The following is a 14,088-nucleotide window of genomic DNA, read 5'->3' as shown; positions in this document are numbered from 1 at the left end:
TGCTCCCCTCTCTGCCAAAGGCCTGATCCCAGCTGGGTTACAACCCGGTGACCCAACTCCTGAGCTGATGCAGAGCCACACTGTCATCACAGACGGGGCCCTGTACATTATAGCTCACCCCTGCCACAGCCAAAAAGCCCATTTGAAGGACAAACGCATCGCTAAAAATAACCTGGTTTCCTTGAAGCTGAATTAAAAGACAATGGTTTAAGATGAGATCTTGGTCAGTTGCCATGGAGAACATCAGACCTTAAATAAAATGAATGCCAAGTGTGGCACTGTAGCAATTTGGAAACCACCTTAGACTTTAATAAAAGTGCAAACATCACCTTATGCAAGAAAAAAAAAAAAAAAACAAAACAATAGCCACTCCCCTAGGAGCAGAACCCAGCAGATTTGTTGATGCCTCTGGCAGAAAACAACTGAAGGGAGCTACCAAGTTCCTTTCCAGTCCTCTGAGAAATAGCTCTTTTTGGGTGCAAACACAAACACCCTGCAGGTAAAGAGGGGTGAAAAGTACCACAGCACAATGAATGTGCTGTGCTTGCTGCCTGGGTGCATACTTTCACCCCACAATCAAAGGAAAAGGCCTTTTTTTTTTTTTTCTGCTCTGACCACAGGTATATGGGCAAATAGTGCAGTAGTTGCTGCTAATTCACACTGTAATTTGCACAGACAGATTCCCCCACCACCAAAAAAAAACCCTTGCCAAGAACATGCAGCTCTGTGAATTTGTCTCCATTTCTGCAAGCAAAGTTCCTGAATTTCTGTTTAGAGAGCCACTTAGCAGAACCTAAGAAGTTCAAAATGCTCAAATTAAAGCCTTTAATGTTGGAGCATTCTCATTTTTTTTCCCAGTAGCCAACCTCACAGGCTATGCCAACTCTAACACAATCTTCCTTATAAGCTAGTCAGATAATTAAACACACTTATTTTAACATTTACACAATTTTGATATTATCTTACAGTTCATTACACTGAGCGCTAATAGAGCTTTGTCACAATAAAACATCTAAATGAGAAGCCAAAACAAGTCCCTCAATTTGCATTAATTAAGCGAAGAGGATTAATTGCCAGTGTCCAACGCAACAAATAATGCGTGTGGTGTTTCAATTTACAATTTTTATGCTTCTCCACAGCCAAAAACTCTTCCCACCCAGCCCTAGACATCTTCCTTCCCTAGTAACACATCAATGCGTGCAATCAGGTTTGCAAGCCTGGATGTCAGAGCAGCCTTCACCCCTTTTATCAGAGCCTGAGCCTTTAATCACCCTTAAGTCTGCTTCATACCAGCACCACTCCCACAATGGGGTGCCTGGAAGGATGCCTTCTGCTCTTCACTTTTACTCCTTATTTCCAGTCCACGTTGCTCCTGCTTTCCTTTGTCCCCTCTGCTTGGCATAACCTCGCTGGGCTCCCCCAGACAGAGCAGCCTGAGCTGTCCTGCTGGGCTTCAAGCCTTGGCACTCAGGCATGTAGGGCTGAGCCCTTGTGCTGGTATCCCCAGGAGCACGCTTTGCCTGCCTGTTGGGGGTTGGAAGATGAACCTGTTTCTCTCCTAAGTCCTGCATTGCGCACGGAGATGTAGATAAGCACACCTACGCCATGGATGAGGAGCGGGGAAGCTTGCAGAAGTGCCCTTATCTGCATTTCTTCTGCGCCCAGCTGGAAAAGCTGGGCCCATGGTGTTTGTGATACGAGGACAGCCCGCTGGCTGAAGGCACGGATGCTACAGGAGCGCATACTGACGAGTTTGTGGACCTAGGACAACGATGAAGCAGTAATGGGCAAATAAGAGACAAGAAAGTGTGACCAAGTACCACAAGATATGAGAAACAACAGCCCGTGTCTGCCTTTCCCCTTCTGTCTTTGAAGTCAGGCTCCTGGCAGCAAGCGTTCCTTTTCTGCTCAAAACTGAGAGGTTTCCAAAATGCTTTGTTTCTCGAAAAATCCCACAAGCTCAGTTAGCCCAAACCCCACCAAAGCTCCAAGCGTTGTTGCGTGCTTCTTTTGACTACTTTATCCAGTCCTGTACCAGATGACAGAGACCATCTGGATAGAGTTGCAAACTTGCCAGTTACAAAATTCAGATACTCTTTTTGAAGAGTAAGCTTCAAGGCATATTTGTATTTATTTTATAAATAAATAGTCATTTTTCTATCACATCTCATGCACTGTAAAAGCCATGGAAGAGCAAGGAAATGAACGCTCAAAACATCTGCAATAGAAGTTATGGTAAGAGTAGTAAATCAGATTAACAAAACACGTAGCAGTTGGATTGCAAGACACTCTTCTAATGGTGCCTTCAGATACTTCAAATCTCTGATGACTAGAGCCAAATGATTACATGGCTTCACAGTAGCTCGGGGAATTGCAGGATTAGTGGGAAGAATAACGATTGCAGGAGGTCAAGTGGCTGCACTTGAGAAGTCCCTATTTTGAACAAGGCACTTCTGGAGAACATTTCTGGAAAGCTTTGACACTGATTCATCTGGAGAACACAACTGTCAGCTCCCCATGCTCAGGAGACAGATTCATGACTTCAATCTAGGGCAAATTATTTGGAGAACCAAGAGCACAGGAAAGTTTTTTTCTACCTAGGATTTCAGATCCCAGTTTGTCTGGATCTTATATTGCATTTAACCACTGCAAGATCCCTGACGTGCCATGTGAGAGCTGTAGATCAGCTCTGTTTGTGCAGCGAGTGGATACACAGACAGAACAGACAGACACCAGGACTTTCAGACAGATAAATGACAAATTTTATCCGTACAGAAGATCCCAGAGTAAGCAGCAATTATCTCAACATTTCCGCTCGGTCCCATGAGCCATGACAAAACGTAAACCACTTAATTTACACCAATTGGGATCATTACTTCAGAGAGCAAGCGAAAGATTTTACAAGACAGCTTAAGTGCTCCTTCTGTGCTGCTCACAAGCACTCACCACTGAGCCTTGGTTTGCCTGTCAAAAACTCAGGTGCAGTCTTCTCATCTGGGGCAGCCAAGACTGTAATGACAAAACCATCCCCGGTGCTCTGATGCCAGAGATACGTAAGCTGTTATTAACAGATTTAATTAAAGCAGCTTCTCGAGTTCCTTTTGGTAACTCCATGTGATGTACTGCATCACTGGCTCTGCTGACGGGTCTTGCCCATACAAATCAGGGACCTCCTCCTGTTCTGCTGCGTTTACTGAGTGTGATGAGATCTCTGGAGGCAGGATGCTGCCTAACGCAGAGGGTTACTCAGTGCTGGAGCGGGGCAGAGCAGGAGCTTGGATAACAACATCCATGTGACACAGCAGCTCAGCCTTTCCCACTGCAGCAACAGCACAGGAGGAGTTTTTGAGCGGGGCTGCACACAGCGATGAGCCAGCCAACAGGCCAAGCTCACGTGGGCTCAGCAGAGGGGAAACTCCCACCAAATTATGCCTGCAAGCACCACGGAGTCACGTTAATAACATGCAGACGTGTCAGCTCTTTAATGTCCACTGCGCCACAGCTCCATTTCTCCAAAACCTAACCCAAGAGGGAAGTCAGTCCACGTGCTCTCAGCATTGCCAAGAGTGCTACACTGGCACCCACAGCTCGTTACTCCAGCCTCCAGAGCTGGTACGCTGGGGCTCAGCTCTCTGGATGAGCCCAGCCATTTAAATCTCACCTTTGTCCTTAGAGGGAACACGAGAAAGGATGAGGGGCCAGGTGAGAGTAGAAAGCTCTGCCATTAGTACTGCTCAAGACTCTGTACATAAAAATGAGGCAGCTGATGTGCAACAAATCCAGTGAGTTGGTCAGGCAGAGGGTCACATCCTGCACTCAGGCAGCAGAACAAGCTCGAGCTTGGCCGAGATTCTGGCTGAAGAAGAGCCAGATGGAGCCAGTCCCTCTCAGCATCATCAGCACAGGTCTGACTGAAAGGATCATCTTCCCTCTCTGCTAAGTGGGAAAAAAACAGAGGACTCACACTGGTGAGCAGACACCCAAACCTGACTCACTGGCACGTGATGACAGAGGTTGTGCAAAGGGCTGCAGCCTCCCATTGGGGCAGCTTGAGTCCATCTCCCCTAACCAGCTCTTCTCCCAACACCAGCTGCGTTAACACAAACACTCACAACCATTCATGTAGCTAAGGGCGACTGCTTTGTGATAGGAGATTGCCTGGCTCCAGAAAAGTAGAGGTTGCCAATTTCTTTGATTAAAGAAATAGGGGGAAAATAGTTCCTTTGGCAACCTGGAAAAAAGCAGGTCAATAACCACCACTGCTCACAGATTTGCTTCTCACCATTCCTGCAAGTAGTACACGACCTTCTGCAGCAACTGTACAATGCACTCTTGCAGAAACCGATGTTAATTTGTTAATGCAAGAGAAGCTGAGCCTTTAACACAGCCCAGAAGCTTTCCCTATCAGAGAGACAAGGTAGGCTGAAGACTCCTATGCGAATACAGAAAGCACTTGGGTTATCTGATAATAAATCAGGTTAAGTTATTGTCAGGAGGAGGAAAAGAAGTGAGTGGCCAGTTTGGAGATGCTGCTGGGTCTGCCAAAAGGACAGGGATGAGGAGGTGGGGGAATCCCTCTGCAGATTACTGTTGTTAAAAGACAGTGAAAATGAGTATGTGGGAGAAGCAGCCTGCAGAAGTAGTTTAACAGAGAACAGCAGCAACCTCCCACAGAGCCTTAAAGGTATCGAAACCCTCGATCTCTATGTGGAAAACACAAATGATTTGCCACAGGCCCTAAAACTGGTCTGGCTATTACAAAGAGCACTTCACTGACTGTGCTGAAGCACAACATTGTTGAAAACCGAGCACATTGTCTTGCAGGGAGCACCAGTGCCCTGCCAGGGCCGGGGATGCTGCCACATGAAGCAGCAGGCACGGTCCTGAGCAGCTCTGTGCTGTTGCCAAGACAGCCCATAGTTTCACACTGCTTTTTCCTGGCACTACCATGAAGCAAAACCATTTCAACTAGGTGGCCCAAAAACCCACTGCAGAACTACAGCAGCACGCAAGTGGTAAATCCCCCAGTAATTCCATTCTCCAGGCAAAACCAGAAGAAAGTTTAGCTCTCTGGTGGCTTCAGTGTTAACAAAACACAAAAGTTCATTCAAAACAGCCTGGAATGTATCAAATGTTTTATCTGGTTTTGTTGTTGTTATTGTTAATAGAGCTAGAGGCAGTTTTCTGCTAAAAGAACAGCTGTAATAAAAAATAAAATAAAATGCTGGGTGGCACAAGGAACACATAGCGAGTAAAATAAGAGGATTAATCTTAAGGAATTTAAAAAAAAATAGTGCAAGTAGTTCCAGAAGAACTATAGATGTTGGACTGAAGAGGAACCACATGGGGACATCCAGCTGGGGGACAGATTATCTCATATCACTCTGGGCTGATACAAGATAAGCAGCTCCATCTCATGCTGACCTTAGCGGACCATGTGTCCAGTCCAGCATGACAACTCACGCGCAGGTAGGCAGTGAATTAAGAACCACTGACATAGGCAAGGACGGAATGTTACCATATCTGCAGCTCTAGGACAATTTGTCTTCTATCAATTTCTTTGGTGTAGGCTTTTATTCCATTGATTCTAGGGCACTGAAATAAAGACAGACAAGATAGGGCGTGGTTAATACCTCCTAAGTCTAAGAGAAGAGTCCTACAGTGTTGCAAAGCAGTCACACTACCTTCTCGCCGAAGTGGATCTTGGTAAAGGTGCATGTTTTCAGATGTACGCTCTTTGCTCTGATTTTGGGTTCAAGAACTTCTTTAAACGTTTTTTCCATGATTGTCCCAAAGTACGGCCAGGCCTGTATGAGGACCTAAAGTACAGCAAAAGCAAAAACACACTGAAGATTCTTTGTGTAAGATACTCTTAGTTGAGAAACAGGCAAAGAAAGAACACCTGGCTACCAATGTCTGCCCTTTTAAAATACCAAGTAACGTCTGTGCTCTTAAGACATCGTTAGGGAAAGATTCATCTCAGTTCCTCAGAAAAGGAATATGTTTTGGGAACCGAAGGGTGAGTTTTCAACAGCACAGCGCTTGTTGACTGCTTCTAACCACAGTGGCTGAGCCAGCAAAGCCCAGGGTTAAAGTTTCTGAAGCGCAGTAGTCTCTAATTACTCGGAAGTGTCACAGAGTTCCCTGCAGATAGGTTTATTTAGAGAGGAAAGAGGTGAGCTTTCACATCCACAAGAAAGTTTGCTAAAGAAAAACAGGAGAGTTACTAGATACTGAGTTACACGTTCTGCTGTTCTGCTTTTAAAGTCCCAGAGTCAGTTCCAGTGAGAGCTTGACTACTCCTGATAGGAGCACCTGGCACAGAGCTTTCCAGGAACCTCTCTAGCAAGAGGAAATACCATTACTTTTGCTAAAGTAATGCATATGTACACACATGCAATTTTGTTTTGTTTTTAAATCTCACAAGCGCTGTGGTTAAATTTATCAAACCTACATCAGCCAGGCACACACTTGGCTTTCACCAAAGCCTGTGACAACTCCGCCTGCTCCAAGACTTGGACACTGATGTGGTTGTGATGTGTTGTGGTGACGTGATAATTTTGTCAGGCTTGGCCAGTGGAGTTTGTGCTGGGATTCAGCTCAGAGCAGAGGGCCTCAGAAACTGGAGTTCAGAGCTCCTCACCTTGTTCAGCCACTCCACTCGCTCGACGTCAGGGAAATGGACCTGGAGGCGGAGAAAAATAAAGTGAGTGCCACATGCAACCCGTTTCAGTATACTGCATCGTATGCAAAGGATACCACAGAGCACAGAACAGGATTTAGAGTAAGCTGAGATCTCTCTGCCCTTATACACACATCATTTATAATTTATTGCGGCCTTGAAAAACTGCGAAAATAATAAAAGGTAAAAGAAGAGAGGTGTGCTGATGCAGCAGCCTGCCTCTGGGCGCATTTATGTGATTAAAGCAGGAGTCACATCCTGCTCCTGCTGAACAGCAGCGTTAGATTCCTAACCCCTCTTGGTCATGCAGTGGGAAGAACCTGCTTCCCTTCAAGACCACGAGGTGTACAGGACCTGTTTCCTGTGCTGGCTCACCCCATGTGCCAGCTCGCCCCAGCCAAAGGGCTGCTGAGCAAAGAGCCACGGTCTCCTGACTGCAATCCCCCATTAAAATCTTCCGGGCATGGTATTTTCAGCCGGTGCTCCAGGCTGGCAGAAGGATATTGCACAAGGGAAGGACTTGTCGAGCTTCTCAGCTGCTCAGCTCTCCGAAAGCACTCAGATGCACAGGGACTCCTTATCCCAGCATCTAGCCTGATGCAGGAATGGGGTAGGACAATGCACTACCTCTGTACGTGAGAGCTGTGAATTGCACCCTTCAGGCAGAGGTTTGCTGCTTTATTTAGCAGCATTCGGAGAGGTGCTCAGAGACATTCGGATGGATCCGACAGTAGCTTGCTTTTTTCCTCTAGCCTGATGTATGATTTCAGAACCCACTCCCCTTGCTCAAACAATGCTTCAGATGATCTCCAATTACTACATTATAAACCAAAGGGATGTTACCACATTCTTTACAAGCAATTTCTTTTGATACTTTAACTAGCAGCTTTTCCATTGAACGGGAAGGTGCAGGTTCCCTGAAATGCCTTCCTACCTGGCTCTATCCGCATGATAGAGCGGGAACACAGCACCAGAAGGGACGATCAACACCACCACAACGCAGCTGATGTTTCACATGAAGGAGGGTTATGTGAATCGGGGGACCTCCAATTCACCTGCCAGTCTTTCATCTTTCCCCACAGGGCCCTGTGCCAGCGTGCATAAGTCCTGGGTACCCTGAGGGCAGCTGCTCCCCAGCTCCAATGTGACTGGCGAGCCCTGCAGCGCTCCACAGCACCCGCAGGATGGTTCTGCATCAGTCCCAGGCAGGGCAGAGCAGGGATGGAAGTGGTTCAGTGAAGGAGAGGTGGCCCAAGAGGACAGACCAGGACCCAGGGCACCACTCAGGCCACCAGACTCCAAAAAGGAACTCTCAGCCCACTTGTGAGACCCACCAACATTAAAAGGAGAAGTGTAGCACCATATAAACCCCTGAACTTTGCCAGGACTGTTCACTAGGGCCACAGCTGCTGGAGATGTAGCCACAAGAAGTATCCAAGAAGCAAAACCAGTGGATAGGAGCTGGAGCATGAGGAAACAGGCAAAAACCATGAGATGGAGGTGGCAGCCAGACCCACCACAACGAAAAGAGAAATAAAACCCACTGCTTGAGCCACAGATGCCCAACTGGGCTGCCGAGGGCAACCCCCAAAGCAACCACAGTGAATCACAGATCGCTGTGGCACACCTCAGGTCACCCAGACACGAGCTCTGAGCACAGCCTGTCCATAGGGCGTTATAACAATGTGCACGTCCTGCTAGGGTCTACCAGAAGACGAGTTCTGCTCTAGGTCAGCTCGGTGGCACCACCAAGCTCTCCTCCTGACTCAGTTGCTTACTCAAGCAACTTAAATGTACTAATATTTTTTTGGAAAAAGCACAAAAGACAAAAACATAACCCAAACCATCTCCAGTTCCATTGGGAGTTCAGACTCAATGCCCACCCTTGTTACTAGCAGGAGCCCTGGCATCAGGGTTTTGCTCCCAAGCTTGCAATCGGTACAGCACAGACAGGAGAAGCACAAAATATTTCCTACTAAGCCCAGAACCAGCCACCAAGAGCTGCCAAAGTTTGCACTGTCCCAAAATAAGGCATACTCCGTGCCCTTGGGCAAATCTCACTATCAAAAATCATCTACAGAAGCAGGCATACGTCTTGCCAATATTTCAGGAATGCTGCAGAAATTACTTAGCATCTGAAAAGAGCTTTGAAGATCAAAAACCCCAGGTAAGGGGCAATTACTAGCGAGTAAAGGAGAAGTGTAAGTTTCTGCAAGGCTCCACCCTGCCCCGGAGGAGGCCACACCAATGATCCCAGCAACAGCAAAAACCATGTGAGACACGACAGCGCCAATCCATTCAAATACAACAAAGGAATGTATCCTTCAGCATCACTGTTTTTTTGTTTTTGTTTTTGTTTTTGTTTTTTTTTTTAAAAAAAAGGAGATGGATTTCTTAGCTCCCAGTGCAGGGACAAAAAAGTGTGTCTGAAGTCTAAAGAAGCCTGAGCAAGAAACTGGCAGCCCAAGTTTTAAAAGGACTGCTCTGTACCTCCAATACCAAATTCTCCTGGCATGAGGCGTTTGGCACCAGGAGGAAACCCAGCACACCGCGATGTTCTCACCTGCAAGCTGCTGCAGCTGCAGAAGCAGCACAGAGAAGCCGCCGCCACCACCACCACCACGGAGCCAGAACGGAGGTGGAAGCAGCGCTGCCTCTGCTCTGGGCACCGAGTGGTTTTTACAAAACCCAAGGTAAATGCTGCCTGGGCTGAAGTCAGACAGCCTCACCTCTCCAAGACATAGATCTGACTCTGCCTGACCCCAGCGGATTTCCAGCCACCTAAGATGGCACAGGAATGCCTCTCCTCCAAACTCACTGGCAGGTTTTGGCCAAGAGGCTGCTGCTGGAGCACTGCCCTGCAGATTCCCTAAAGCAGCTGGGTGGGTAGACAAGGGAAACCCTCCTGGTGTCCCCACTGAAGGAAAGGCAGCGACACAAACGCATCTCCTTAGATCTGGTACCAGGACTCTGCAGAGCCTGAGCCACAGCTGAAGGAGCCCCTGTGCTGCTGCTCCTACGGGCACAGCGCTTAACCAAGCGGTGCAATCAGCCACTGGCCTTAACTCCTCGCTGAAGGGATCCTCCTCATTTCACTCCAGGGCACCTGAGGAGACAACAATTTACCAAGCCCCTAAGACAAAGCCATCGCTCCGCACCTCCAGCGCCTTTCCTAGCGTTGCACTGCAGCTCCAACCCATGCTCCCACCTGAATTTTAATCCTACTCCCACCCCTGCATGTCAGGAGAGAAGAACAGAAGGGACTTTTTTAGAGATATTTCAATTGAAGGCTTGTGAACACTGAAGTCAAAAAAGAAAGATAAAAAACGATGACACCAAAGACAATAAACCGAACAGGCAGCAGGTGAGAAGCAGCCTCCAGGACTGGCACAGGGGAAAAGAAGCAGAAGATCAAGCTGATGAAGGGAATAAAAAAAAATTAGAAAGGAAGTTAAAAAAAAATTAAAAAAAAAAAACAAGTATACTGTGTAAGCAAATGCCAGCTGATGCTGAACAGAAGTTATCAGCATAGGGGAGGAGATGTGGCAGTACTGATAAAGGTCAGAACTAAAAGCACACGCACTGGTACGGGCATTTCCAACCACAACTAAAGGCTTGAGACTGTGTTTGTGTGTTGGGGCTGACCCTGGTTTTTCGGTGACAAGTAAGGGATCCATTTTCTTGCTCCTAACACCCAGGGTGCTGGAGGATGTCACAGCACGGCTCCCGCAGCACCTGCCCGAGAGCCGATAGCACCACGCTGCTCCTTGCTGCTCCGAGGGGTGTTAAACACGCTGTAAAAACAAACAAGCAGAAAAACTTCTGCGTTTGGCAGGGGGAAGAGGAGTGGGGAGCTGTGTGAGCTCTGCCGGGAGCTGCTGGGAGCGCTGCCTGCCTTTCACACCGTACCAAGGAGCACCAAGGGCTGCAGATAACAACGCTGACTGTCCATCGCTGCCTCACAAACAGAGCTCTTTGATGGTCTCTCCCTGCCAGGAAAAGCACTTCCCAACCAGTTCCTGGCACGTTTCTTAATGCTAAGCATACGGTGGTTAGAAACAAACCCAAGCCACTAATCCTTCCCCATTAGCCAACCGAGGGCACCGAGCAAATAGCCCCGGACCCAGAAGCAGCAGCACAGCTGGATTTACAAGTTTCCTTGCTTTAAAGCCGGGGATGGCTAGGAATAAACGCAAACAAGTGGAGGGTGGCTGTCCACACCACCAAGAGATGTCTCTTTGAAGGTAAGCACCTGTGGCTTTCAGCAAGAAGAGTATGTTATGTTATAGATTTATTACTATTATCGCTTTAGCAAGCAGAGTGCATCATACTATAGATACGTTTATTATTTATTTTAAATGACGGCAGGGAGAGGAGGAGGAAACTTTTCGGATGAGGTCTCAAATAAGCATCTCCCCAGACGGGAACAGCCACAAAGCAGCAGCACGCATTCAGAAGGTTTCTCTGAGGCACAGCAGCCCATTTTACAGACACACTCAGAACCACACACAGCTTTCCTGACCAAAACTAACTTTGATTTTGGTCCCTGCTCTGCCAGCCAAGACCCGAAAAGACGGGAGGATGCTGCGGGGTCCCAGGTGCTCCCCTCAGCTACTCCCCACACGGGGCACCCCTGGCAGCCCCCGGCACCCACCACCACCCCCAAAACCACCACAAGAACCTCCACAACCCCCACAAGAACCCCCACAAGCACCCCCACGACCCCCACTCACCCATGCCGGCAGGTGCCTGGCCGCCAGCCCCCTGCACACCGCCTGCCTCTCATCCTCCAGCAGCGCCGCGGCTGCCTCCAGCCGCTGGCGCTTCCCCCGCCGGTTGTGGCCCCAGCAGAAGCAGAGGGCCAGCCCCAGCAGCACCCAGCTGCCGCTCAGCCCCAGGTACCCGGCCAGATAGACGGGACCGAGCCACAGCAGCGCCCGGCCGGCGGCCGACAGCAGCGCCCGCGGCGGGGAGGCGGCGGCTGAGGGCGCTGAGGCGGCTGAGGGCGCTGAGGCGGGCTCCATGGCGCGCCCCGGCTGCCAGGGGTCGCCCCGGCAGAGTGCGCTGCCTCCAGCCGGCGGCGAGAGGAGGGGAAGGGAAAAAAAGGGAAGAGAAGAGAAGGGAGGGAACCCCTCCGTCCCCGCCCCGCAGCTCGGTGCTCAGGGAGCCGGCTGCGGGCAGCCCGGAGCCCGCTGCGGGGGAGGGATGGGCGGCAGGAGCCGCCTGTCGGTGCGGGGCGCCTGCTGCTGCTCCCGAGTCGGGGTGCTCCTCGGTCCCGGTTCCTCTCGTTTTGAGGGGGGCACCCGGGGTGTTCACCCTTTGGAAGAAGGGGAATTATGCGTTAGGGGGTGCAGAGGTATTTGGGAATCATGAGGCGCGCTTAGAGATGCGCTTCCTCTCAGCAGATTAATCCCATACCACCCTACATATGCCTTAGGAGACACGCTGCGATCCTACAGACAGGTCCAGGCTGTGCTTTCCTCTGCAATTTCCCCTGCATCAGGCAGAGGCTACGGTTTGTGTGGTAGATGAGTCGAGAACATCCGTGAATGGTGCCAGCTTTCACCCCGGCCCCTTTTCATAGCAAACAGTGGGCCTGGCTCCAAGAAAAGGAGGCCCTGTTGCTGGATAACAGGGTTTGGACCCCAATTTTGCCATGGAATTGGCGTTTAATAATGGGTCAGTCAAAAAAATCAAACAGTGCTGCAAGCGATCCTAGTTTGTACATTACTCATCACACATGACTGATCTCGGATAGAAATCAGTTCAGGCATCTGAAAACATTTGGACTCAAATGCCTCACATTAGGCAAACTCATGCATGAGACATCTATTAACAGGTACTTTGGGAAACAAGCCCCAAATCTTCCCCTTCTGCAAAAGGAGGATGACTATGTTCATCTTCCTGGGGGTGGTGCAAAGATAAATGTGCCTAGAGCATGGATAAGGACTTTGTGCAGTGGGCAGTAACTCTCCAGAAGCTGGAGGCTGCAAGGCAGACAGTATCAGCAGGTTCAAAATAGGATTAGACAAATTCTCAAACAACAAAGCCAACAAATGTACTCCCCACAGCTGTGGATGCAGGGGAGGCTTGAAGGAAAAGGACTTCTGAAAACAACCAGGCTCGTACTCTCTCCCAAAACAGCAATTTCTATTGCCACCAAGAGCAAGCGGACCAGTGGTCTGACCACAGAGGGCATTTCTCTTCATAAAACAGAAGAGACACCAAAAACCAACAGGTCTAACAGGTGAAGGAGCCTGTTATCAGCCTTCTCTGATATCATACATTAATAAACATGCAGTGCTGAGTTTGCACAATTACATCTATCAGGAGGTATGTTCACATGCAAAAATACACCTGTTTTTGTTCTACCCCTGACCAAAAACTGAGGCTGACTTGTCATTTACTTTTCCCCACTGCCATTTAGAGCATTGTAAAACATTTTCAGTGTGACATTTCAGCCATGGAGTGAGCCTTCTCACAGTTAACCCCGAGCCTTGAAGTCTGACCTTTCAGAAAAATAGAATCATCTAAATTAAATGGGGGCTTCGAAGACTTAAAAGTTGCTTTTGCTACCAGGAGAAGCTGTAATAAAAGGTAAATCCATCGTTTTCCTCCTTCAAGTTACTACTCTTGTAGAGTTTGAGATATTTAGCTCAAACTCAGAGAACTACATGCAGTTTAGAAGCACCGACAGGTGGCGGCTTTTTGAGTACTAAAACAGTGGGGCCACAGTGAAATACATAGTGGCTAATTTCATGAATAAATTACTTCTTTGTTGTTTTTCTTATTCTTCACTCAGCTGATAACAAAAAAAAATACGTTCTAGTTAAAGCAGAATAAGAGAGCTCTCTGTAGAAATGAAAAGAGCACTTTCAGTCCTGCAAGACATCCAGCAGCTGCTGTTTAGTGAAGGAGATGCTTCCACGAAGGCAGAACTCCATGTTCCATCATGTGCTGTCCCCCAGGACCCCAAGCTCAAAAATAACCACGCTTTAGTGGGCACTGTGTGTTCCTTTGCTGCTGCCTCTTACCTTGTGAAGAGACAATTCCTTTCTATATCTAAAGAGGTTCTAGGAACTTTAACAAAAATTACACACACACAAAAAAAAAAAAACACAAAAAACACAATACTTCTTTAAACTCATACTACTAAAAATTTTAACTGAACAAAAGAAAAAGAGGAGTAAGAGATGAAAAATTGCTTTTATCAAAACAGGTTTCACAGAAAGCTCAGACTAAGTACTGTGCTCATGAGAATGAGATAAATCAATACTCTGAGACCTTTGTTAACTCTGTATATGATGGATAGTAGTTACCTTTTAAAGAATAATCGTTTCCTGCTGTTTTATTAAATGTCAAAGGAAATACTGAATCACCAATCAAGAGGACAACTTAAGACCTTT

The 14,088-nt window shown here is 48.0% G+C and overlaps 1 protein-coding gene across 1 annotated transcript in view; it reads right to left on the bottom strand.

The window, feature by feature from the left end:
• ESYT3 (extended synaptotagmin 3) overlaps positions 1 to 11,737 on the bottom strand; it is a 30,192-nt gene extending 18,455 nt beyond the window's left edge. Inside the window, exons 1-4 of the mRNA XM_084524374.1 lie at positions 11,416 to 11,737; positions 6,644 to 6,685; positions 5,685 to 5,819; positions 5,519 to 5,595 (exon numbers count right to left, since the gene is read on the bottom strand). Of these exons, the coding sequence (XP_084380500.1) occupies positions 5,519 to 5,595; positions 5,685 to 5,819; positions 6,644 to 6,685; positions 11,416 to 11,706 (545 nt within the window). The 5' untranslated portion in view covers positions 11,707 to 11,737. The remainder of the gene's footprint in view (positions 1 to 5,518; positions 5,596 to 5,684; positions 5,820 to 6,643; positions 6,686 to 11,415) is intronic.
• Positions 11,738 to 14,088: the final 2,351 nt, after the last annotated feature.

Source organism: Aythya ferina (genome assembly GCF_964211825.1).
Source record: "Aythya ferina genome assembly, chromosome: 6".
Lineage (NCBI taxonomy): Eukaryota > Metazoa > Chordata > Aves > Anseriformes > Anatidae > Aythya > Aythya ferina.
The sequence above is the reverse complement of the archived record's forward strand: the minus strand, read 5'-3'. Positions and strand labels throughout refer to the sequence as shown.